At 41.1% G+C, this 23,772-nt stretch overlaps 2 protein-coding genes across 2 annotated transcripts; both read left to right on the top strand.

Annotated features, from left to right (window-relative positions):
* The first annotated feature begins 1,469 nt into the window (after positions 1-1,469).
* Positions 1,470-13,103, top strand: tmprss13a (transmembrane serine protease 13a). The gene is made up of 13 exons (XM_086126340.1): positions 1,470-1,636; positions 3,093-3,267; positions 5,045-5,155; positions 5,461-5,631; positions 6,438-6,564; positions 6,659-6,754; positions 7,191-7,234; positions 8,133-8,295; positions 8,361-8,539; positions 9,593-9,691; positions 10,057-10,199; positions 10,523-10,675; positions 11,244-13,103. The coding sequence occupies exons 1-13, from the start codon at positions 1,619-1,621 to the stop codon at positions 11,256-11,258; spliced, it is 1,494 nt and encodes a 497-aa protein (XP_085982466.1). The 5' UTR covers positions 1,470-1,618; the 3' UTR covers positions 11,259-13,103.
* A 109-nt stretch (positions 13,104-13,212) lies between these two features.
* On the top strand, positions 13,213-22,899 carry fxyd6 (FXYD domain containing ion transport regulator 6). Its single transcript, XM_086126341.1, has 8 exons — positions 13,213-13,373; positions 16,004-16,073; positions 16,760-16,783; positions 16,877-16,912; positions 17,975-18,049; positions 19,129-19,165; positions 19,270-19,319; positions 19,449-22,899. Exons 2-8 carry the CDS (start codon positions 16,025-16,027, stop codon positions 19,484-19,486), a joined length of 309 nt encoding a protein of 102 aa, XP_085982467.1. The 5' UTR covers positions 13,213-13,373; positions 16,004-16,024; the 3' UTR covers positions 19,487-22,899.
* Positions 22,900-23,772: the final 873 nt, after the last annotated feature.

The raw sequence follows: 23,772 nt of genomic DNA on the forward strand, positions 1-23,772 counted from the left end.
CTCACCTTTTCTGTTTTTTTCCCTTCTTGGTCACGTTACATTTTTTGTTTTTTCCTTCATGCAATCAACAGACAGAAAAGGAAACTGCTACGATGCAAACTGAGTCAACAAGTACGTCAGGTTTTATGTAAGGACACGTAGTATTTGCTTATTTAGGTTATTTATAAAATACTCTACTTGAATATAATGCACAATATGTACAGTATATGATTGTATTTTTGGTGGATCTGAATAAGTCTCGTATTTAGGCTTAATGTTGTTTCTTCCCCCTCCCCATTATAAACACGTTTTAAAGTCAGTCTGAAAATGTTTCCTACTATATCAAAATTGCGATGAAGGACCACTCTGACAGGAGTGAGGCACAAGCAGTCATGCTAGCAACCTTCCAAATTTGCTCGACATACTGTATACTATTATGCTGCCCCCTGATGGCTGCAGTTGATGGCACTTGACATTGTCAAACAGTAGTTTCTGTTGCTAGTTTTCACAAAGTAGCACATAAAGGAGTATTGAGGACAGAGAACGGATTTATGGTGAGAAAGCACACACACACACACACACACTTCTCTCTCTCTCTCTCTCTCTATATATATATATATATATATATATATATATATATATACAACACATGCATATACAGCATACAACACATGCGCGCGCGTGCGTATGTGTTTGTTTAGAGACCCCTATTCATATTCCAAGTTTTTGTGATACCAAAAAACGAGACCAAGAAATCTTTTCCAGAGGGGAAGTAAAAATAAACAACTGAGCTCATGTGGTTGCCCAAGTGTCCACGCCCACTTCACACTGGGGGATGTGTCAATGTTTCGAATCACATTCAAACTCTTGTTAAATGGGACTCAGTGCACACCTGCCACCATTGAATGTGGCCCTGATTAACCCCAAATACGTTTCAGCTGATGGGCTTTTACTGAAACGTTTTTTTAAAGCAGTATAGACTGAATGTTTTGTGCTGACACAGACTTTAGAACTGTTCAAAATTCCCTCCACCTTGACTAAAGCCCGAGCTCAAACTGAAGAAAAACAGCTTCACAGCATGATACTGCCATCACCAGGCTTCAGCAAATGTATGATGTTCTTTTGGTTATGAATAATGTTTATATTCACAACTCTCACACCATTTGGAATTGTGACTTGAAACTCCAACTTTGGTTTAAAAACTTTGCAAAAAACGCACTGGAAGTCTCCCAAACATATGTGGGAATGTTTTATGGTTCAATGAAACCAAGTTAGAACTTTGGAATGACTATTTGGTTTCAATTTGCTCTTTTCTGTGTGAAAAAGGACATGCACGCGCACTGACAGCTCAAACGATGTCTCTTCAGCCACAAATGGAGTTTTAGTCCACTGAACCAACCGTGGTGGTCTGCGGCTTGAGAGAAACCGGTTACGCAGGTGTGTGAACTGGTGGGCACGCCCAACTTAGATAAAGATCCAGACTGTAGATGGGAAGGCATTTAGATGAAGGTCAGTGCTAATCACAACAGAGAGAAGACCCTTGACAACAAATCCACATTTTTCCACCTGTGGATGTGAACAAGCTCCACCCATGTGGTGACGCCTCAACTCTCCACTTGCCTGGCAATCACTAATTCCGATGGCAATGCTTAACCCGGTAGGTTTTTTTATTGTTTCCTTTCTGGCTGCTCTTTTCTTCCCACGGGTTTCTACTTCTTTATTGCATCTACTCAAACTTCACCTTGTTAACTGAAATCCATGTTGACTCGCCAAAAGAATATATTTGTACTTATGACAACAGGCAGGAAGAGTGACACAAAAAATGTGGCTGGGTGCACATTTTCATATGGTACATTGTATACACAGTTCATTGTCATGAAATCATGTAATTGTCTTTTTTTTCCCCTTGTGTCTAGACTGCCTTAAAGTTTGTTTCTGGTATATGCAGTTTGGAAAGGTTTCATCCACTAGTTTGTTCGAATCATGTATTCCTTTACATGTGAAGCAGTTTCTGTCACAAATGCTAAAGTATATAGTTAAGCAGAACCAATTAAATAATTGAGAACAATTATTTGATTGCGCTTCAGTTGAATTCATCAATTGAATGTGTGACAATAATATATCAAAACTGTGTCCTGAACACGCCACCCGCGTGTGCCCTTGTATTTGTGATCGTTTTCATTCGGGGGCGAAACTGTACCCTTTTAGGTGTGGTGTAAACCTCTAAAAGTGACATTTAACGTTCGTTTTCTGTGACAATGAAGGCCGTGCAAAATGATCTTTGTGTGATAGTTGAGAAATAAGCTAAACCTGCTCCTCCGCCTGTTTCATCTCACTCACTCTGACTCCAATTTCCCTGCGGGGCTTTCTTGAAACTTGACCACCGAGCCATGGAGATGTTACGAAACATATTTTGTGAAAAACTCAACTCAGAGATTGAATTCTTAAAGACACCCCCGTCCCCTCCACACACACACATACACACTTTAGAAATCCTTGAGCACCTTTTAGCATCCTGCCAGATGACATTGCTAAATCCTGATCAAAAACGAGTTGAGCCACTTGTCGCTGTTCGTCTCTGACGCACGTTTCTCTCTTCAAAAATTCCAGTGACAAGCTAGCATGCATTTGTTGAAACTTTTGAAGCAATTGCTTCCTCCAAAACGCCTCGTTTTGATGGACGCAGAGATTAAGGTGCCCGATAGTGAATTTTGATTTGTTGAAAGTGACAAAAGAATCAGAATCAGATTTATTGGCCAAGTGTGTCCAACGTACAAGGAAATTACATCACTTTCCCAGTTACAACCCGTCCGGAAGAACATAAACAAAACAATGACCAACAAGAAGCCCGGCCGTTCGCTGTTAATCTTAGACACGGTATTTACACAATTTCTTTTCACATTTTGGGAAAAGTGGGAAAGTATTCCTTCTCATTTGCAATACTACATGCCAAATAATATGATATCAGATATTTTAAATCATTATTTCCCAAACATTTTAAGCAATGCAATTCCAACCATTGGAGTTGTTACACAACCACCAATTTTAAAAGGAGGAAAAAAAGTTCGCCTTGATTTTTCAAACATCACTGCCAATACTTTTCTCTCCCACAGAACGATCCCCCGCCTCCTTACTACTCTGTCGCTGTGCACACCCAGCCCCCCCTTAAATCCTATGAAGAAGTGGTGTACGGTGTGAGTCCAGTCCAAACCCCCGCCAACCAGCCTCATTTTGTTCCTCAGTATGCACCACCTTTGGCCGCACCCCAAGTAACACAGCCAAGTTTGCGTGAGTCGTCGCCTCCTGAATTTTCTGAATGGAAATAATAAGTATAATGCATTGGTTCTAAACCTTGTTAGAGGTACTGAACCCAATCACTTCATATGCACGTTAACCTAACCTTTCATTAGTGAAAATTTTAAATTTATTTATTACTTTTTTTTTTTACAAATTTAAGACATTAAAAAACATTTATTAAAAACAGAAAAAAGTAAATAAAATTACATGGCAAAAGTATAGTTTTTTAAAAAAATTGTATGATGTACTATCACGACAGTGACTGAGCGAACTAAATTTCCCGCAGCACTGATTGGACAAGAAAATGTCATGTGATCATCTGCAGCCAGCGATGGCCAAGCGGGCGTGTCATAACTAATTGACATCTTGAGTCGGGTGTGTCTTAACCTCCATGGAAGAGGCTCCGTCGAACCCCTGAGACCGATTCACCGAACCCCTGGGGTTCGATCGAACCCAGGTTAAGAACTACTGATATAATGTATAGTCTTGCAGGTGAGATGGGGTCTGACTTTTGAGAGGTGGTGTCCAGCCGGGACTGGTCACCCGTCAGTCACGGGGCACAAACTGTACATAACCATTCGGAATCACATTTGCATCGATTGACAATTTAGAGCATTGTTTTCTAAGCTTGAGCCAAGATACATATTTTATTAGAAAAACTAAATAAACCCAGAAAACAGTTGAGCCATGAGGTTTGAAAAGTGAGCCAATTGGCACTTGGATATCAATTCCAGTTGGCTGCGGAGGGTGGGCAAATGTCAAAATTACTGATGGTTGAAGAAAGCTGAATGAATATGCCTTATTGTTATTCCACCAGCACAACATTCATCAGAATAGTCTTACTGAGATACATTCTAAAAATGTTGGGTCAGAAATAACACAATTTTCATTAAAAGTGAATTGATCCGCTATTGGGGTCAATACGACCAAACTTTCTTGGCTGTTTTGTCCAAAACAACCCAATTTTTAGGGATTGTTATAATAATAATAATAATAATAATAATTTTATATATACATATATATACACACACATGACCCAAGAAAAGCTGTCAAATCGACCCGAGTCGTGGATCGGTCCATGTGTCATCCAAAATGTTTTTGTTTTTTAGGGTTTTCAGAGTATAGCCGGGCAACATTGACTGTTTTATTACAAGAAAAACTTGGGACTTGACTTCCACTTTAACTATTGATGTGTATATTTCTCTGACATTTTTTTTTTTTACCCTCTTTAAAATCCTATTGTTGTAGAAAAATGGGGATATGCCATTTTTAGCATGTTTCAAACAAAAATCCTTAAATAAATCAGTAATTTATTTATTAATAACAAATGTATGATTTTTTTAATGGTTGTTTACTACAGCTACATTTTAAAATACAGTATCTTAATGGGGTCGAGTTTATTTTGTGTCAGGGACCAAAAAAACCCCCCCAGCACATTTTCAAAGAATGACCCACATGCAGTTCGTCCTTTTAATGCTGGCTAAAATGGAGGTCTACTGTGGTGCAGCGCCACTCATGTGAAATAACTTTAGGGTGCATTTTTAGGAAAATTCTCCAAATGTGTGGGCTGTTGGAACGTCATCTTTCAGCACTATTATTATGAGAGACGTTTTATATGCTGCCCTGCGATTGACTGGCAACCACTCAAGAGTGTGAATGCTGCCTCAAGCCCTAAGTCATCTTGGAGAGACTCCAGGATAAGTGGTTTGGAAAATGTATGAATGAATGGATGCTTAGATGTGTAGTTTTTATTTGTGTTTCCGTACAGCCCCCAGGAGCAGGCAGAGAGGATGTTGTAAGAATAATGCCCGGTGCATTGGAGGGTCCTGCGCTGCCTTTATCCTCGTCGCCCTGCTGGCTGTTGCCATCTGGCTCGGAGGTTGGCATTCATATTCATTTGCGCTTCTGTTCATATTTTTGCTCGGCTGTCTTTGGGGGGGAAAAGTGTTTGTTTTTTTCCCGGCACGTTGTTGATAGACGACATTTTGAGCTTTCCACGGTGGCATACGCCAACATCACCGAATGCCAGCTTGTACTCACAAGAATGTTGTCGGATTCATTTGGATTGATAGTTTAATTATGATAATATTATTAATATGAATCTCCTCTGGCGGGTTTGCTACTAAATAATGTCACATTATCATTCCTGACACTCATTACCATCTCCTTTCTCTCCAACCGAAGTGCGATATGGCACCAGGGTATGGACGCAAGGCCGCTTCAACAGCAATGACACGCAAAATGAAAGCATCGATGAGAACCAGTTGATATCGATGAGTGACATCTGCCCTAACGATACCATAAACTGTGATGGGATTAGGGACTGCGAGCTGGGCTCTGATGAAATGGTTTGTGGTGAGTGTGCACGTAATGAAGTTCTTGTAGTAGACGACCAGATGTGACCGGCCAGGGGTGTGCTAGCTATGGCCTGGGGGGGCATATTTATTTTCATTTAGTTTTTATGCAGCCTGCGGCATATACTAAAAACATTTGACATGACCCGAAATAGCATTTAAGTGCTTCGACAACCTTGGTGGCCAATATGACTACTAATTATAATAATCCATGCATGCATGCATGCATCTGTCTAGCCAGAATTTGAAGGTATGCAAAGAAAATATTAGCAACTAAAATAGGAACAAAACTTCTCTTCAGAGGGGTTAATAAAGATAATTCCATTTCAGAAACGTACATTTTCTGCTTTGTGTCAAGGTAGAATTTATGAACATGTAGTGTTAATAATCCTTAAACTGCTTCTCGTAGAACAGAATATTCTTGTTTTGATACTGGATGTGGAAATATGCTCAGTGAACGAGAAGATCTATTCTCCTGGGATATAGAGCTGTGGGCCACCCAAATCCTAAACTATTAGCCATATCATCTTTTACCCTTTGGTCTGGATTTAAAAAATCTTAAGCGATTGTTATTCTGCTACTTACACCAGAGAAAGAGGAAAAAAAATCTGACATTTGATCATTTTTATCATTGCCTACTGTGTGGTGTGTGACGATAATCTCAACGCACCACCAACATAAAGATTATGTTTTACTGTGGGTTCGACAGTTCCTGACAAGCACAATAGATAAGAGAGTTGACACTGCTTTATGGAAAAAAAAGTATTTGACAAAATCCCCATAATTTTAACGATGCCTTTTTGACAGTGAGGTTTGGGATTAGAAATCGTCTGGAGGTCAAGACCGCCCAAGATGGTCGCTTTCTTCCCGTCTGCTTCAACGGTTGGGACCAGAGCATTGCTGACCAGACGTGCGCCCAACTTGGGTTTAAAAGGTAAAGATTCACCCCTCTCTCATGATCGGTCATTCATACCAAGTTACCATACCATTACCTTTTAATTGTAGTGACATTTTCCCCATGTCTGTAGGTTTTATAGCTACACAAATATCACAACCCAGGACTCCCTCGGACTCATAGCGACCAACACATTGTCTGATTCCATCCAGGGTCAAGTTGAAGTCAGGTAAATAACCTTTGTACTAATTCAATATGGGCAATGAGATGGTATCTGGTGTTGAAATTTAAAACAGTGGTACTTTGACGATTGTCCAAAATGTCCTGTAGTCCACATTTAAGTGGATTACTATTGTTGTTGGCTTGATGGTTAAATTGGATATGCTATGACTGACATTGTGCATTTGAAGCCAAAGTCTATAGGGACAGATTATTTCATTACCCGGACAGGTTGGACTCTGGAACGATGTTTTAAGATGCATAAGATAACTGATTGAAGCTCGAACTTTGAGGTGCCATTGTAATTTGCGGTGTTTTGTGGGCCAACACATTACATTATTGTAAGGAGCAAACAATTGTGTGCTTGAAATTTGAACTGTAGTCATGTTTAATGTGCCTGCATGAAATTTGGCTTCGGATGTGTCTCTGATTGTGACATCACATAGATCCTCCTGTCCGGATCAGAGCACAGTCTCCCTGCAGTGCGTCGGTAAGCAGCCACCATCTGTGCCTACTGTCCTGTGACGCGCACAGTCATGCAACACACACACATTGTATGAGCCACTTCAACACCGAAATGTGATCCTTCAAATATACTATTTAACAATCAGCGCAGCAACATGTTACTCTAGATCAGTGGTTCTTAACCTTTTTGGAGGTACCGAACCCAACCAGTTAATATGCACATTCACCAAACCCTTCATGAGTGAAAAAAAAACTAAAAAAATATATATATATATATATATATATATATATATATTTACAAATTCAAGATGTAAAAAAACCCCCCACATTTATTAAAAACAGAAAAAAGTAAAAATTCCAAGAGATAAGTATACTTTTTTCTTGTTTGTTTTAATTGTATGACGTACTATCACGACAGTCAAATGTTGACGACTAAGCGAACTAAATTTCCCGCAGCACTGATTGGACAAGCAATGTCATGTGATCATCTGCAGCCAGTGATGGCCAAGTGGGCGTGTCATAACTAATTGACACGTTGAGTCGGGTGCGTCTTAACCTTTGCGTCTTAAGACACATAGGAGACATGGCAGGGGCTCCGTCGAACCCCTGAGACCGATTCACCAAACGCCTGGGGTTCGATCAAACCCAGGTTAAGAACCACTGCTCTAGATTAAAGCCAGTTCTGCATGAATTTAGTAGGATTTTGCATTACTTGCTAGCTTCATGCTAACACATACTGAGAAACACTACAGAACGGCGAGTAGCAAACACCTTTAGCGAAGGCTCATCTGCGCATCAAACAAAACTCAATGCATCTCTGCTTACTTTTTGCCTTTAACATGACAGCAGGGGTGTTGCACCTGTGGGGGATCTGATCGTTTCTGCAGACACGGTATCTCCTTGAACATGGTCTCTCTTCACAGAGTGCGGCAAGCAGCAATCCACGTCCCGCATCGTAGGCGGCAGCATTGCAGACAGGGCTCAGTGGCCATGGCAGTTATCGCTGCACTTTCGAGGGTCCCACGTGTGCGGGGGGGTCTTGATCTCTCCCGATTTTTTGTTGACCGCCGCTCACTGCTTTCCGAGGTGAACCGACCACTTCCCATATCACTAATGACTTGAATGGATGTCTTAATGATGTCATCCTATAGGAGCAACCCCTCAACGCTCTTGCCGCAGTTCTGGCAAGTGTATGCGGGCGTGTTGTCTCTGAACAATTTACCTACACCTTTAGTGGTGGAGAGGATCATCCTCAATGAAAACTACAACAACATCACCAATGATCAAGACATCGCTCTGCTCAAACTTGCAGCTGAGGTCAACTTTGATGGTTGGTAAACCTTTTCGCTTTCAACAATCAGTGTCAGTTTTTGCTACATGACATCTCAACATGGCCCGCAAATGGGATACCACGGGGGCTCATGAAGAATTCAGAAAACCATTGACGGTATATACAGTTCGGAACTACATCCATAAGTACAATTTAAAACTTCTTTACAAAGCTAAAGCTATTTTTTGATAACACTGAATATCACAGTCGGCTTCTCTGTGCCCGAGCTCATCTAAGATGGCCCAGTGGAAAAGTGTTCTGTGGTCTGACGAGTCCACATTTCAAATAGTTTTTGGAAATTGGGGACGTTGTGTCCTCCGAGGCAAAGGAAAAGAACATTCTGGTCTGTTATGGACGCAAAGTCCAAACGCTAGAATCTGTAATTGTATGGGGCTGTTTTGGTGCCAATGGCGTCCTTAACTTACCCACCGGGGAAGGCACATAAAGGTTTTGCTGTAACATATGATGCCATCCAGTCAAGATGTTTTTTTTCATGGACGCCCCTGCTTATTTTAGCAAGACTATATCAAACCACATTCCGCACGTGTAAAAATTGCATGGCTTCGGAGTAAAAGTGTGATGTCACACAGTGGTAAACATGAACCTTTGTCGGAATGTGTTGCAGCTATAAATTTCGGAGTTAATGATAATTTGCTCATACAAAGTGTATATCAATTTGAATATTAAATATGCTATATTTGTAGTATACTGTATTCAATTAAATATTGATTGAAGATGATATGCAAATCATTGTATTCTTTTTTTATGTTTAGCACAACATCCCAACTTCATTGGAATGGGCTTGTCTGCATACCTCTCCAATAAGAAAATTTGATGCATACGGTGTGATACGATTCAATGGCGGTGCATGTAATTGGGAATCAAAACACATTTAAATCCCTTTTAAATTGTTTACAGATTCAAATCCCATTCAACTTTTTTTTTCCTAAAACATTCTTTTCAGTTTTCAGTCTGCTATGCTCTGTTGTTTCTGACTAATTTGCTATGAGAACACGTAGCATGCAGATTTATAATCTGTGTTCTTACTTTCAGATGATGTTCACCCGGCATGCCTGCCAGTTACTGCGCAGCAATTCCTCCCAGGCACTGCTTGTTGGACGTCGGGCTTTGGTACCACCGATCCAGAATCAGGTAGGCTTGGAAAATGTTTCTCTCTTACCTGGAAGGAAACAAATGACAGCGCTCGCTCAGCAATGAGAATGCAGTCGCACCAGAGCACGTGGCTACGCTTGCAAGTGGCGTAATCTGTCCACTCTGTTGCTCTACCCGTACGTATTCAGCATATCAGCAGTAAATTCCATTATTAGCATGAGAAGTGATGTAGTAGTACTTGGAAATTATTCCACTTCTTGGTAACATCTTCTCTTGTGACCATCCTTCTTTCAAAAACCTTGATGCAGGCCAAAATGGAGTTTAGAGGTGCACTGACAACAAACTGTGGTTGTGTTTTAATGTGCTTTGTGCATTTTTTCCCCACATGGTTTTCTTGAACACAGGCCAAGTATCTGATGAGTTGATGGAGGTAACTGTCGACATCATCAGTACAATAGAATGCAACAACCCTTGGGTGTACGGAGGCGCTGTGACCAAAAACATGGTCTGCGCCGGACATTTGGAGGGAGGCAGAGATTCCTGTCAGGTGAGTTGCCGGGCAGATTTGCACTGTATTTGACATATGATGACATTGTTTTGTTTTCATGGGAGTTTTGAGGGCACAGTACAAGGGTACAAATGCAAAGCAGACCGCTCTTTTTTTTGAGAATTGTTTTTATGGTCCTCTTGTATCATTTTAAATTATTATTCTTTTTTAAGGATCTTAAATATCCTTTTATTGGGTTTGTAAAATAATTTGACTTGAAGAGGAGCAGGTTGCACTTTTCCCAAGCTATATTCATTACCAAAACAAACTGATTTTCTTATCTTATCAATATGTTGAACTCATTTTTATAACGTGTTACCTAGGGTGACAGTGGTGGGCCACTGGTGTGTCAGACCGACGATGTGTGGTACCTGGTGGGCATTACCAGCTGGGGTGATGGATGCGCTATGGCAAACAAACCAGGTGTTTACACCAAAGTCAACAGTCTTCTGCCTTGGATCCATACCAACATGCAGGTGAGACTCTCAAATTCATTAAATTGGCTGCGTCAAAGCCCCGCCCCCCAGTCCCAGAGTAACATTGTCACTCGTTTTTAAAATGTTGCTAATTTGGAATAAAGGTTACAAAAAAATGAATACAATTACATATGTTAATTACTATGAGCGGCATGGCAGTCGACTGGTTAGCATATCCGCCTCACAGTGCAGGGTTCTCCAACTGTGCATTTTGTATGTTCTCTCCGTGCCTATGCGGGTTTCCTCCGGGTACTTCGGTCTCCTCCCAGATTCCAAAAATGTGCGTGGCAGGTTAATGGAACACTGTAAATTGTCCCTTGGTGTGAGTGTCAGCGCGAATGGTTGTTGGTCTATGTGTGCCCTGCGATTGGCTGGCAACCAGTTCAGGGTGTACCCCGCCTACTGCCCAGAGACACCTGCGATAGGTTCCAACATGCCCCATGACCCTTGTATGGATAAACAGATGAGAAAATGAAAGGATGGATTGATGTTTTATGGACCACTAAAGGCCCCCCCCCCACAACCCTCAACCAACCTTCTCATTGATTTATACCCTGATCTCCCACAGCTTGCAAGGCAGTAACACCACTGGTTTCCCTCCGTTTTCTTCATTGAGCACTGCACTGAGAATCTGTCTTCAAGCAACCACGGAAGAGGCTCTGTGTCAAACAGAATACGGACGGATTTAACCTTTTATGGAGCAGAGGGCACGAGGCGGTGACACAATACCAAATGACATGTTTACAGCTGTGTGACCACTGATGACTTGTCTTGCAATCCTTCCGACTTCTGACATGTCACACGCTTTAAAGATGGCCCTTTGCGTATGTGGTCTCTGCCAATGCGACACTGCCTCTGGGATTTTCCTCAACCATTTACACTCAACATGCCGTGGAGCCTGTACCGTTGAATGCCCCTGACCATTTATGACACAGAACTAGAATGGGCTAACTCCACTGAGGTCCTTTTGGCAGGAGAGGGATTCAAAGTTTTATGACTGCGATAACTTCTTATCTTGGTGGTTTATATGGCAATGGTTACTTCTTTTGACGATTTGATTGACAGAATTCCCCCGGCTTTAGTATTTTGTCTGGGTTTTTTTTTTTGTGGGTATTACTGACAGTTTTTACTGTTATCTTCAGTTTCATAGGTTGGGCCCTTTTCAATTTTTTTTGGGGGGTGGGGGGGTGATAGTGATCCAAATTCAAACATCTGCACTGCTATCTATGATATTCTGAGTTTTCTATCAATCTCTGAGTGTTACTTTGTGAGATGTTTTTGCGGGAGGTGTAGCCTATTGTCATGGGTACGGCCACACGGCCATCTTGGAAATGGGAGTTGGCACAGTGTTGCATGAATGAATTCACAAATGGGCCGAGTGAGATACTAAGGATTGCTCGCCATAAGTGTAAACTTCATTGAGATCAGTGTTTCCCTAAATTATATGCATTATCTCTATTTATTTCTGTAAGTAACTCAGAAATGCCAAGAATTGAGTTAGCCCACTCTAGATCTCAGCAGCATACAAAACTTTTAAACCTCAAGTTTTTTGTTTTGTTTTTTGAATGCAGTTTTTTTTATTTTACCGTGGTTCGCAATTTACACTGTTCAAATGTTAGATGGTCCAGTTGCATCTGTTTGAAAATCATAAGAATAAAAAATCTTTTTTCTAAAAAATCTTTTTCTCAAAAAAAATAAGTGTCTTGGGGGAGGGATATTGTCATAAACACAAGATTAAGATGAGGCAGAATTAAGTTTTAAATGTTGCATGGGGATATTCAGAGGAGCATTTTCCATTTTTAACAATGCCGTGTTAGCTATGCTCTAACATTACTTTTGGGGGGAAAAATCCTCATCTTTAAATACGCAAGCATGACATAATGGCTTATTAATATATATACAGTACATTGCATTAACGTTATATTTACGATGAAGGGGAAATCAGAAAGACGGCAGCAAATGTTTTTAGTATTGTACAATTCAAATTTTTTTCTTTGGGGAAAAAAAAGGTTTCTTACTGTTTTTTGCCCCAAATAATGTTATTCCAAAACATGAATTTTCCTTCAAAATTACCTCATATTTTAAAAAAAAGTGTGTGTGTGTATATATATATATACACACAAACTTAATGTGAATCAATTCTATTTCTGTTATTTCCTAAGGGAAGAACGTCTTCCGAACCCACTGTCGAGATTCCTCTATAAATAAAACAAATGACTATGCTTCCCCCCTCCCCCCTCTCCTCGGGGTGCGTCTCGGACTTCAAATATTTAAAGGGCAGTTTAAGTGCGTGTGTGTGAATGCACCTAATCTATTTTAAAGAATCCTCAATGTATCCTGTTTTTCTATTTGTTTTTTTTTCTTGATTTGATTTGCGGAATCTGCATTGTCCAAATAATGACTAAATAAAATGTAAATGGAAAGAAAACCCCTCTTTTGCTGCTTGCAGTAATAAGGAAGTTCTCTTGACCTCGGGAGAAAGAGAGCAATGAAGACTTAAAAAAAACAGTCATTCTAGGAGATCATATTGTTGTCCATCCCGCCTTCTCCTCCACTTCCTCCTCATTTTTGTAGTTTTCACTCGGGTCCTGCTTGCCACGCACGCACGCACGCACACACAGGAGAAGAACATTGGAGAGCAGCTGAGTGTTATCCGTGGGTGGTTTATCTCTTTGTTGAACTGCTGGATAAACAAAAGGTAAGTCGCTCGTTATTAGGAATAACATTGATAATGCGGCTGCAATACAAAAGATGATTGGTTAGTTGGGGGTGGTTTCTTTTCACCATGACCCCTCCAAAAGATAAAAATGAGTGAGATTTTGAACGAAGGTGTGTCTCCTTGCGCACTAAATCATCATTATGTCTTATCATGAACAATAGGCGTGTGTCGTGACGCTTCGACATTGAAATTAGAAGTGGTGGGTGGATAATGGACGCATTCCCTTCCGCCATCAGGCGAGCCACAGGTTGAACGCGCGCGCGCGTGTAACGGGTCTACTCTTAATGCACATTTCCTTTTCTTATTTTCGTATTTGTCGTTGTCATCCCTATTGTTTATATTTTTCACTCGCGGCTCATCTCGTTTATTCGGTGATTCGCCGCCACGCCCCTCGCGTTTCACGAGTGGACTCCTCTGGTCCCCGGTCTATCCAACCGAACCCAGTTACCACGGAGATAGAAAAAAAAAACGACATGTCAGGACCGTGCGGACTGTTGCCACGTGAAGTCACGTGTGGCGATAGGAAGTCTTCCGCTGCGTACGTGTGATCGCTTCATTTGACCCACTTATGTTGTTCAAAGAGGAGACTATGACGTCATGACACAATGCAGAATTTATCGTGCATTTTTCCATATGTAAATGTGACCATGAGGGCTGATTAAATTGGGTGAAAGGGTGCGGCCTCGTCAAATACACATGAGATGTTTGAATCTTTAATTTACTCCACTAAATATATACTATACTAATATACTAATTTACTGTAATAGAATCACACACATTTAAAATAACCATAGCTTTGCCTGAGCAAAATGTGCTTTGCAAAACGCCTTTAACATGCTAACAGTTAGCGTCAATCTTTATGGTTTTATATCTACACGGTAAGCGGTGTGGATGGATACACACACACACACAAATATTTTAGTTTGTTAAAAGTCTGTGGTCGTAAATAGATGATTACATCTACTGAAGAAACATTAACGTTTGTTCTCAAGCAGCTATCTTGCCAAATGTAATGGGCATGAACGCTCCTGCTACTGATGTATGATGCGCTAAATGTCCCTATTATAATTAAGGAGACAAAAAAAAAATCTTGTTCTGTGGATTGACATGAATGGAATCAGACAGAGTGCACCTTGAGACAGACTGACAGGTTGAGCGTTATGTGAAAGATCACATTTTTGTAGTGAGTGTTTCACGTGAGTGGTACTCTTTGTGTGCATGTGGCTTGCATGAAAATAGGCCAAGGTCGTGTGGCGTCCTTGGGGATGGTGCGAGTATTAATTCATTCCTGAATGAGAGAATGATTTTGCAGAGGTGGTCTACATGGATCGTGAATTTGAAACACAAATCAGTGGTGTCCCCGGGCCGTCATCATATGTTGGGGTACACACTTTATAATTCCAAAAAAAATTAAATAAATAACTGCCACCACTGCGCATCAACTTCACTGTCCACTCAAGTTAAGTTGCTTATCAGGAGCCAATGCTGTTGGCAAATTCTCATTTTCTAATCCGACAAAACTCAATGCACCTCTGCCTACCTTTTGTCTATGACGTATGACGGGAGATGTAGGTGTTTCTGCATGATAGTACCTCTGCATGAGAGTATTTCAGACATACTGTACATACAGTGCTTATAAAAGATCTACACACCCGATTCATCTGCCTTTGTGATAGACAAAAAATTAGACCACAATAAATAATTTAAAACCTTTTTCCACCATTGACGTGACCTACAACCTGCGCAATTAACTTTAAAAAATATTTAATATAATTCGCTCTAGGAAGTAAAAATCAACAACTGAAAACATGTGGTTGCAAAAGTGCGCACACCCTAACTGGCAATCTATTCTCACAGGTAATCAATCACATATAAACTCCTGCTGTTCTCGTCGACGTTTCCTGACATTTATTTTGCTTTCAAGCCTGAAGGTTTTTATGCCAACACTGACCATTTTGAACTGTTCATAATTCACTACACCTTTTCTAAGCCACCACCATGCCTCCCTGTCATGGCGTTATTTTGCTGATGCATGCTGTTTTGTTTATGTTTTTACATTTGAACAGGGGTCTGTCAACTTTTTATATCCACTCTAAGCAGGAATCTACTGCATAGGATAGGTGTAGAATTTGCCTTGGCGGAGGTCTACGCTCCCCTCAGCCAAGTCCTCTCTTGAAGACTGTCTCTCAAACACATCCTGTTGAACTGTAATGAACCATTAGTGGAAATTCCTTCCTGTGAGCTTCATCTATATTACATTACAAGCAAATCGATAAGACCATTTAAAGAGAGATACTTCACTCCGGCTGCGTGATCTGGTTTTGTATGTGATATCATAGCCAAGGCCATTTTTAGTAGGGGAAAAATAAGTCTATTTCTTCTCTTTTTAATTGAATGAGAAATGACGAACAGCAGCTCTGCCCTTTTAAACGCAATGTTGTTCAGCTTTTTGTAACAATGCTTGGCAATGGGTTCGAGTGCCATGTTGTACAGGAATTTGTACCATATTGATGGATGTACAAGGGGGCTCGCTTCTCAAAATGCAGCATAGCCATTGCCATTTTCCTGTTTGACGCTCATTTTTGCTCCTCTCACCCTCCCTTTTTTAGTGGTCTTTATCAACAGTTGCCATGGAAACTACTTCTCTCTTCCTCTCTTCGCTTCTTGTGTGTGTCGCTGGTAAGTACATGAGCGCGAACACACACACACACATTTTTTCAAGACTTAGGGTCTGAAGATGGCTGGCACTGAGCATGAATGGATTTTTTTTTCCATGTAACTATAAGTAATTAATTCAAGAATGTGGTCTCTGGCGTTATTATTACCTTGCATGAAATATCCGTAAAACAACAAACTTACATGTACAGTACTGTACATGAAAATTTTTAAATTATTTTTCTTTTGTTAAATTACATTTTGTCACACTAATTTTAATTAATGTATTTTTTAACCTCATCTATGACTGTTTCGCTCCATTTAAAAAAATACTCACACATTTCACGAGTGAGTACAAAAAAAAAATCCACTTCTGTTTCTGAGAACATTTACATTGTTTGTGTGAGAAGTAATCGAGTCATTAGTCATGTCCCTGTCGGCCTCTCATATGAAACGCACAAAGACACAAAACAAAGTCCCAGGCATGCATAGATGCAGATTGTCCATTGAGAGGCAGCATTGACTCATCACCGACTCCTTGAGGGCTTTTTTTGTGTGACTTTCGCACATTGGCCAAGTGTGAAAGTCACACAATTGTGACACCCCGACACATGCTTGATGTCTGATGCTGTCTTGTTAACTTGTCAACCACCACACTGAGGCTGTTTTTTAATTATGTCTTATCTGGGACTCGTGTGGATGACTGTCAGCTGTCGCAGACATCGATGTTCAGGGTGAGTGGGCCTAACACAAATATCAGTCCCCCCCCCCCCCAAAAAAAGAAAATAAGGCGTGAATGAAAAATATGTTTGTATGTCTTTTTATAGATGAACCTGAGAAGGAGGAAAACCCTTTTGTCTATGGTATGTATCAGGTTTTTTTTTTTGTTCCCTTTGGTATTGCTCATAATATGCACACAAAATGCAGGGTTATTTTACTGACCGACTTGCAGCAGATTGGTTTATTTTTACCTGAGATTGGGTTCATTATTTTGACACAGCGGATTTGGTTGAAGATTGGATTTGGGTGGGCTGAAATTGAAGTAAATATCGTGTAATATTCTTGGAAAACATCGGTGGTGGCAGTATGGCTTGGACAAAAGCATTAGGGTTCAAATCTTGGTCAGTGTGGACGCCTCACATAAGGAAAATGGATGGGTCGTTTTAGCAAGGCCATTTGGTGTAAAAAAGTGTTTAAAACATATTACCCATCGGGGAAGATTTCAACCATATCTATACCACCAACCTGGGAAGCCATGATTTGGGGGCTTAAACTCAGCAGTTTGCATACACTGTAAAAAATAAATAAATAAATAAATAAAGTTGTGTGAAGTCAACATTTCAAGGCAATAAACTGGACGAATAAATTTTATGTTGGGCAATCAAACTAAATATCTTGCGTTTTGCTGCTGGAAATATTGTTTTCTGCCATTTCACGCCAAAGAAATAAGAATTTACAGAACTGTTGTCCCTTTTTTGGCCTCCCCAACTTCAAGATGTAAGTACAAACAACTGAGCAAATCGTTTTGGCGCAAACACCTTGCTTACGCTGTGGTGCTAACTAACATTGTTGCCATAAAGGTCAATCAATTATATTTTAAAGTTGCTCTAACTCAAATCACTGTTTTTAGCCCTCCCCCAAAAATAAAAGTTGTCTTATTTACAGTGTATTTTATATTCTTGTTCAATCAAAATCTTGGCCCAATCTGATGCGTCTAATCCTCAATCCAACGCGCTGCATGAATAACCCATCATCCATTTTGTACCCAGTTTTGGATTAGTTATTTCACCCAATTTAGGTGTTTTTTAAGACAGCACTTTCAAGAATGTAACACCTTCATAAGCAATTGTACTGTTTGTCTGCATGACAACAAAATGAAATGTTTGCTTCCGTGCATCTTTGCCACCCGCCATCTTGCCATGTAGACTACGAGAGCCTGAGGATTTGTGGACTGGCTTTAGCTGTGGTGCTGTTCACGCTGGGAATTCTGCTTATTCTCAGTAAGTAAGACACCTTATGAGTGTAGGTTTTTTTGGCCTGGAAATGCTGCCCAACAACCGACACAAAGAGTCAATTACAGTATGGATTTAGTGGTCCTCTTTGTGTTTCACCATCAACTTCAAGGTCTCTATTTTCGCAGCAGATAGCAATGCCCTCATTTCCGCGCAAGCGTAAGGCTCGCTGCCCATTTCTGCCAATTTGGCAGACTGGTTTGTGCCAAACAGAGGAAGTGTCCTTGGACATGCACCTGGCCACTTCACAGTTTGGTGGCAGAAAGTGCATTCAACTTACACCTGCTCAGAACATGTCTTAGTCTTGGCATAGGGCTGACTGCTGATCTAACACGATTTTGGTGAATTTGAGTTATGAATAGGGCTCGCCGTGATTATACATTGTCCTCCGATTCACAAAACAGTGTCACCTTGCCGTGCGAGACTGCGCGCGTCACTTTTAAAAAGAATGAGATGAGCAGATTTGATTGGCGGTGAGTGAAGTAATCTCTCCCCCAGCCCACCCACTGTCAGATCTGCCGGCCTGTGCTCATCTACGAAATCGCCAAGACCGGTCTAACCTGCATCTGTCACAAAGCTACGTCACTCATCATGCAAAATTTACACCGACAATTAAAACCCGAAATCTATTATGGATATAGCTTTATCATACTGCCCCCTGCTGGCCAAGACATACACATCAGAAGAAAGTTCAATGAATTAATGACATCAGTTCGATTCCTTGCAGTCAATATAATTCAATATGTTATCAGTAGTGAGGATAGGCGGAATAGAGACTCAATGGATTGATGTATTAATAAAGTACAAATGAGGACTAGAATGGATTAATGGCATTTACGTTCATTTCAATTGGTAAAGTTGATTTGAGATACATTCTTAGTTTAACACATTTGTTTAACACATCTAGATATAAATACCAGGAAATAAAACCTGGATATGTATTCATCATTTGCTCTGAAACCCAAATATTTTCAGTTGGCAACACAAACAAAGAAATTGACTTTGCTGTTCCAGTCCTTTTGGAGGGAACTGTATTTTCCAAATGAATTTCTCCTTTGCATTTCAAGGTCGACGGTGCCGCTGCAGTATCAGCCAGAAACCCAGGTATGCCGCTGTGTCCTTCTGAATGACAAAAAGCACTTTAGTCACGCCACTTGACACATGTGGTTACCATGGCAATCTGCGGCACCCTCTCTCTCTTTCTGCAGGGCCCCTGGGGATGAAGAGGCGCAGGAGGAAAATCTCATTGTCTCCAAAGGTGAGCTGCCCCTTTTCACCTCCCTTGTTGGCTTCCGTCACCTCTGCCTCATCTCTTACATCCACAAATTCAAAATGGAGGTTCACTTTAGGGAGTTCAATTATATATTACTGTACTTGTTTTTTTTAGCCGCAGCAGCTGCCAAAGAGACTCCGGCGGAAAACTGAGGCAGCTCCTCTGCCGTCATCTCCCACTGCCTTCTGATCTTATTTGACATGAATCCACTGCATCATAGCTATAACTGTTAGTGGTGACCCAACAAGGTAAGGGTATAATAAAATGTGTACAGAAATCATATATACCCTTAAGACAAATCTTTAGCGCGTTGTGCTTTGTCGTGGCTGTCCTCAGTGCTCTTGCCTCTTCTTGTGCTTTCATGTAGATGTCTTTCACTTTGATTATACTGTCAAATTGTCTATACTGTCTCAGCTACTGTAATCGCACCTTGGACACAAGATAATAATAATAATAATAATAATGCATTTTATTTAAAAGCGCCTTTCATGCCACCCAAGGACACTGTACAGACAATAAGAAAATACAATGTAAAAATTAGTAAACGAGATATTATATAAAAACAGGACATAAAATCATAAAATCATAAAAACATAGGAAATGGAAGAGCTATGTGTTGTAGGCAATCCTGAACAGGTGTGTTTTTAGACGGGACTTGAAAGTGGAAAGAGGTGTGCAGTTTTGGAGGTCCGGAGGTAGGTTGTTCCAGAGCTTTGGAGCAGCGTGACTGAAGGCTCTGGCTCCCATGGTGCTCAGTCGGGCAGGGGGCACTGACAGGCGGAGGGAGGACGAGGATCTGAGGGAGCGAGAGGGGATATGCACCTGGAGAAGGTCGGATAGGTAAGGAGGGGCCAGGTTGTGGATGGCCATATATGTATATAGAAGCAGTTTGTAATTGATGCGATGCTGAACAGGGAGCCAGTGGAGCTGTTGGAGAACGGGGGTGATGTGCTGCTGGGAAGATGTTTTTGTGATGATGCGAGCAGAGGCGTTTTGAACCAGCTGGATTTTATGAAGGGACTTTTGAGGTAGGCCGAAGAGGAGAGCGTTGCAGTAATCAAGGCGGGATGTGACAAGACTGTGGACAAGAATAGCAGTGGTGCGGGGGGTGAGGGAAGGGCGAAGTCTGGTAATATTGCGGAGGTGGAAATAAGCAGTGCGGGTGATGGTGTTGATATGTGAGTGGAAGGTGAGCATGCTATCCAGGATGACACCCAGACTCTTAACCTGGGGGGAGGGGGACACTAGGGAGCTGTCACTGTTGAAGGAAAAACTGTTTACTTTGGATAAAGTGGATTTGGTGCCAAGAAGGAGGACTTCAGTTTTATTAGCATTTAATTTAAGAAAGTTTGTTGTGAACCATATTTTGAGTTCGGAGAGGCAAGAGGTGAGGGAGGGGGGTGGGAGTATGGAGTTTGGCTTGCAGGAGAGGTAGAGCTGGGTGTCATCAGCAAAGCAGTGAAAGTGGATATTAAATTTGCGGAGGATATTGAGGAGGATAGGGTGAGAGATTGTGTCAAAGGCAGCGCTCAAGTCTAAGAGGATGAGGATGGAGACTAAACCGCAATCATGCTATGAGGAGATCATTTACAATACGGATTAGGGCAGTCTCTGTGCTGTGGCGGGGGCGGAAACCGGACTGAAAGGGTTCATAGAGAGAGTGAAGGGACAGGTGGGAGTGGAGTTGAGCAGCAACAGTTTTTTCAAGGATTTTCGAGATAAATGGAAGGTTGGAGATGGGGCGGAGGTTATCGAAGTTGTTGGGGTCAGAGCCATGTTTTTTCAGTGTGGGGGTGATAGCAGCGGTTTTGAGGAGTGATGGGACAATACAAGATGGTCTTTAAGCTAGGAAGTGTGTCTGCGTGGGGTGGTCCTGTTTATTTTTTTACTTCCAGTTACTGCTTCTTAGAGTTTAGCCTTTTTGGTAGCACTTTACAATCACAAACGTGCTTGAGGATGGTTTATAAAGGAGTTATAAACATTATTAAGCCTTAATAAACTACCAGATGACATTGAATCACCGTGCTTGTTGTGCAGCAAGCTTTACGAGTACGGTAAACAGTAAATTTTATCAATGCTGAACAATAGTAAACATGTCTCTTTGACTTTTTTTATAAAAAAAAAGATGTGAAAGCCCGTGCTATCCCGATAGGTAGAGCTCCTGCTGATTGGTTGATACACCACTTGGCCCCAAGTGGACTGTAACATTACTAAAACCTAACAGAAAGCCGAAACATGCTGCCCCTATTGGTGGCGCTCCATCTGCTGGAGCTGCTTGGTCATCACACCACTATGCCTTAATACAATTGGCATGTCAAGGTAAAACTGCTAATAAATTATTGTATCTGCATCTTTTTTGGATGCCCTGCTATTGCTTGCCACATGCACTGTAATGGGCGAGTGGGCAGTAAGACTCAAATGCAGTACGCTGGACTACTGGACAAGTGGGGAAGGATTTATAAATTGTGACAGGTTCACTTCATTCACAACTGTAATTCACTGAGAGCAGGATGGGGAAACACACTTTGTTGCAGTGGTAGCAGAATCTCAAACAGCCATATGGACAGGCAAACAAGCGCAGGCAGAACTCGTCGGGGCGAAAGGCTGGGAGGATTTAACGGTACAATGATGAGGCAAGAAGGTCAGAGCTTGGGGAGTCTTGCTGGGATGCAAATCAAAACAATCTGACAATGAGTGAGTCATATGTGGATTACATATGACAATTTGAAATTTTGGTTCAGACTTGAGCAAGCATCATGGAACTTGACATGCTTGATTTGCTTTCGCGAGCCACATAACATGATGTGGCGGGCCAGATCCTGCCCCCGGGCCTTGACTTTGACACCTGTGTTGTTATTGAATAAGTGTTAAAAGTCATTTATAATTGTTTATTAAGGCTTTATAATGACTAACTGTAAGCATGTGTAAATTCTTCACAAGTGTCGTGTGTCACTGGGTGTATTTATTTATTTATTTATTTAGATGTTGTCACTCGTCCTTGAAAATGTCTGTCGTATAATATAATAATTATATATACTGTGTATATATATATATATATATACTGTATATATATATACAGTATATATACTGTATATATATATATATATATATATATTAGTATTTAAAAGTACAGCTAGCTGACAGACAACTATATAGTTGATATGTATGGAAGTGTGTGTCTTGACAAATGCATACGTGTGGATACATGCATGTATGTGTGGAAGTGTGATGTAGGAGACAATCGGACCTGCTTACATCCACTGCAGTAATTTGACAAGATTGTGGAATTTACTGCATCAGCTCTCTCACTGCCGCCCCCTCATTGTCCCTCCGTTGGTTCTTACGGGAACATCAAGTCCACTTTCTCTTTCTTTTGTATTCATCAAATACATTTGTTTGGCCATTTAAGGTCACTAACCAAAACGAAACATCACCCGCGAGACTTTCACTCATCTGAAGTGTTTTGAAGAGACAAACCCTTTGTCCATTCGCCGCATGGGGCCTTGGTGTGTTGCAACATGTCGTGCTTTTGGCATATAATATGAATAAATCTGTCTGAAGACTCGTGGTCATGTGTTCATTTTGACACAGCACTCTGGGCTCCATTAGCTATGAAGGTCAGTCAGTCAAGGTCCCTTATGAAGAAAACACAGCAGGTTACTCCAGGGTTTTTCCTCTTAATAATGAGTTTAACAAGAACAACTTTTGCGCAATCGTCGTCAAAGTCAAAACATCCGTCGTAGCGATCCAAATTTCATCGATGGTGTTCATGTGTGTAAGCCCGCTTTTAATAGCCATACACACTCAAGGCCACGGATAGTACACTAGAATGTAAGCACGGTTATGCCAAGTGGAAAAAAATAACACTCGCACCACCACCTCACATGCGCATTTGACTGTGCTTAATAATGCAAACATCATCAAACTAGATGTCTGTTGTAGTACCAAGCACAACCAGTGAGAGGCAGCATGGACCAGAAGGAAATATCGTAGAAGAGGAAATAGAAGAAGCTAGGCAAATTGTTCGCTAATATTGACACTCAACACAAGCAGTTGCTCCTCGATTTGTGACTGCAGTGCAAGCTTCAGATCACTTCCTTGTTGGCTATTTCACATGACAATCGCGTCCTCTGTGGCTCCACCGCACTCTGTGTCAACCACATACAAGTTTTGCGATCAGAAATATTGAACAGGTTTAATATTTACGATTGTCGGCCTTTGAATGAGACCAAGAATTTGATCACACGAGAGGAATCATGCTCAAATTAGGACAGGCTATCCTTACTGAATGGTTGTACACTGCTTTACCACTAGCGCATTCTGAGTTGGTGCCAATAGTATTCTACTGTTACAGGAGAAATAATAAAAGCACATGTAGGCTGGTGGTTGTAAGTTTGTTAGATAGGCACTCTGCTTCTAATTCCAGCGGTTGGGTTAG

This window comes from Hippocampus guttulatus, chromosome 12 (assembly GCF_054856545.1).
Source record: "Hippocampus guttulatus isolate MCC_2025c chromosome 12, RoL_Hgut_1.0, whole genome shotgun sequence".
Taxonomy (NCBI): domain Eukaryota; kingdom Metazoa; phylum Chordata; class Actinopteri; order Syngnathiformes; family Syngnathidae; genus Hippocampus; species Hippocampus guttulatus.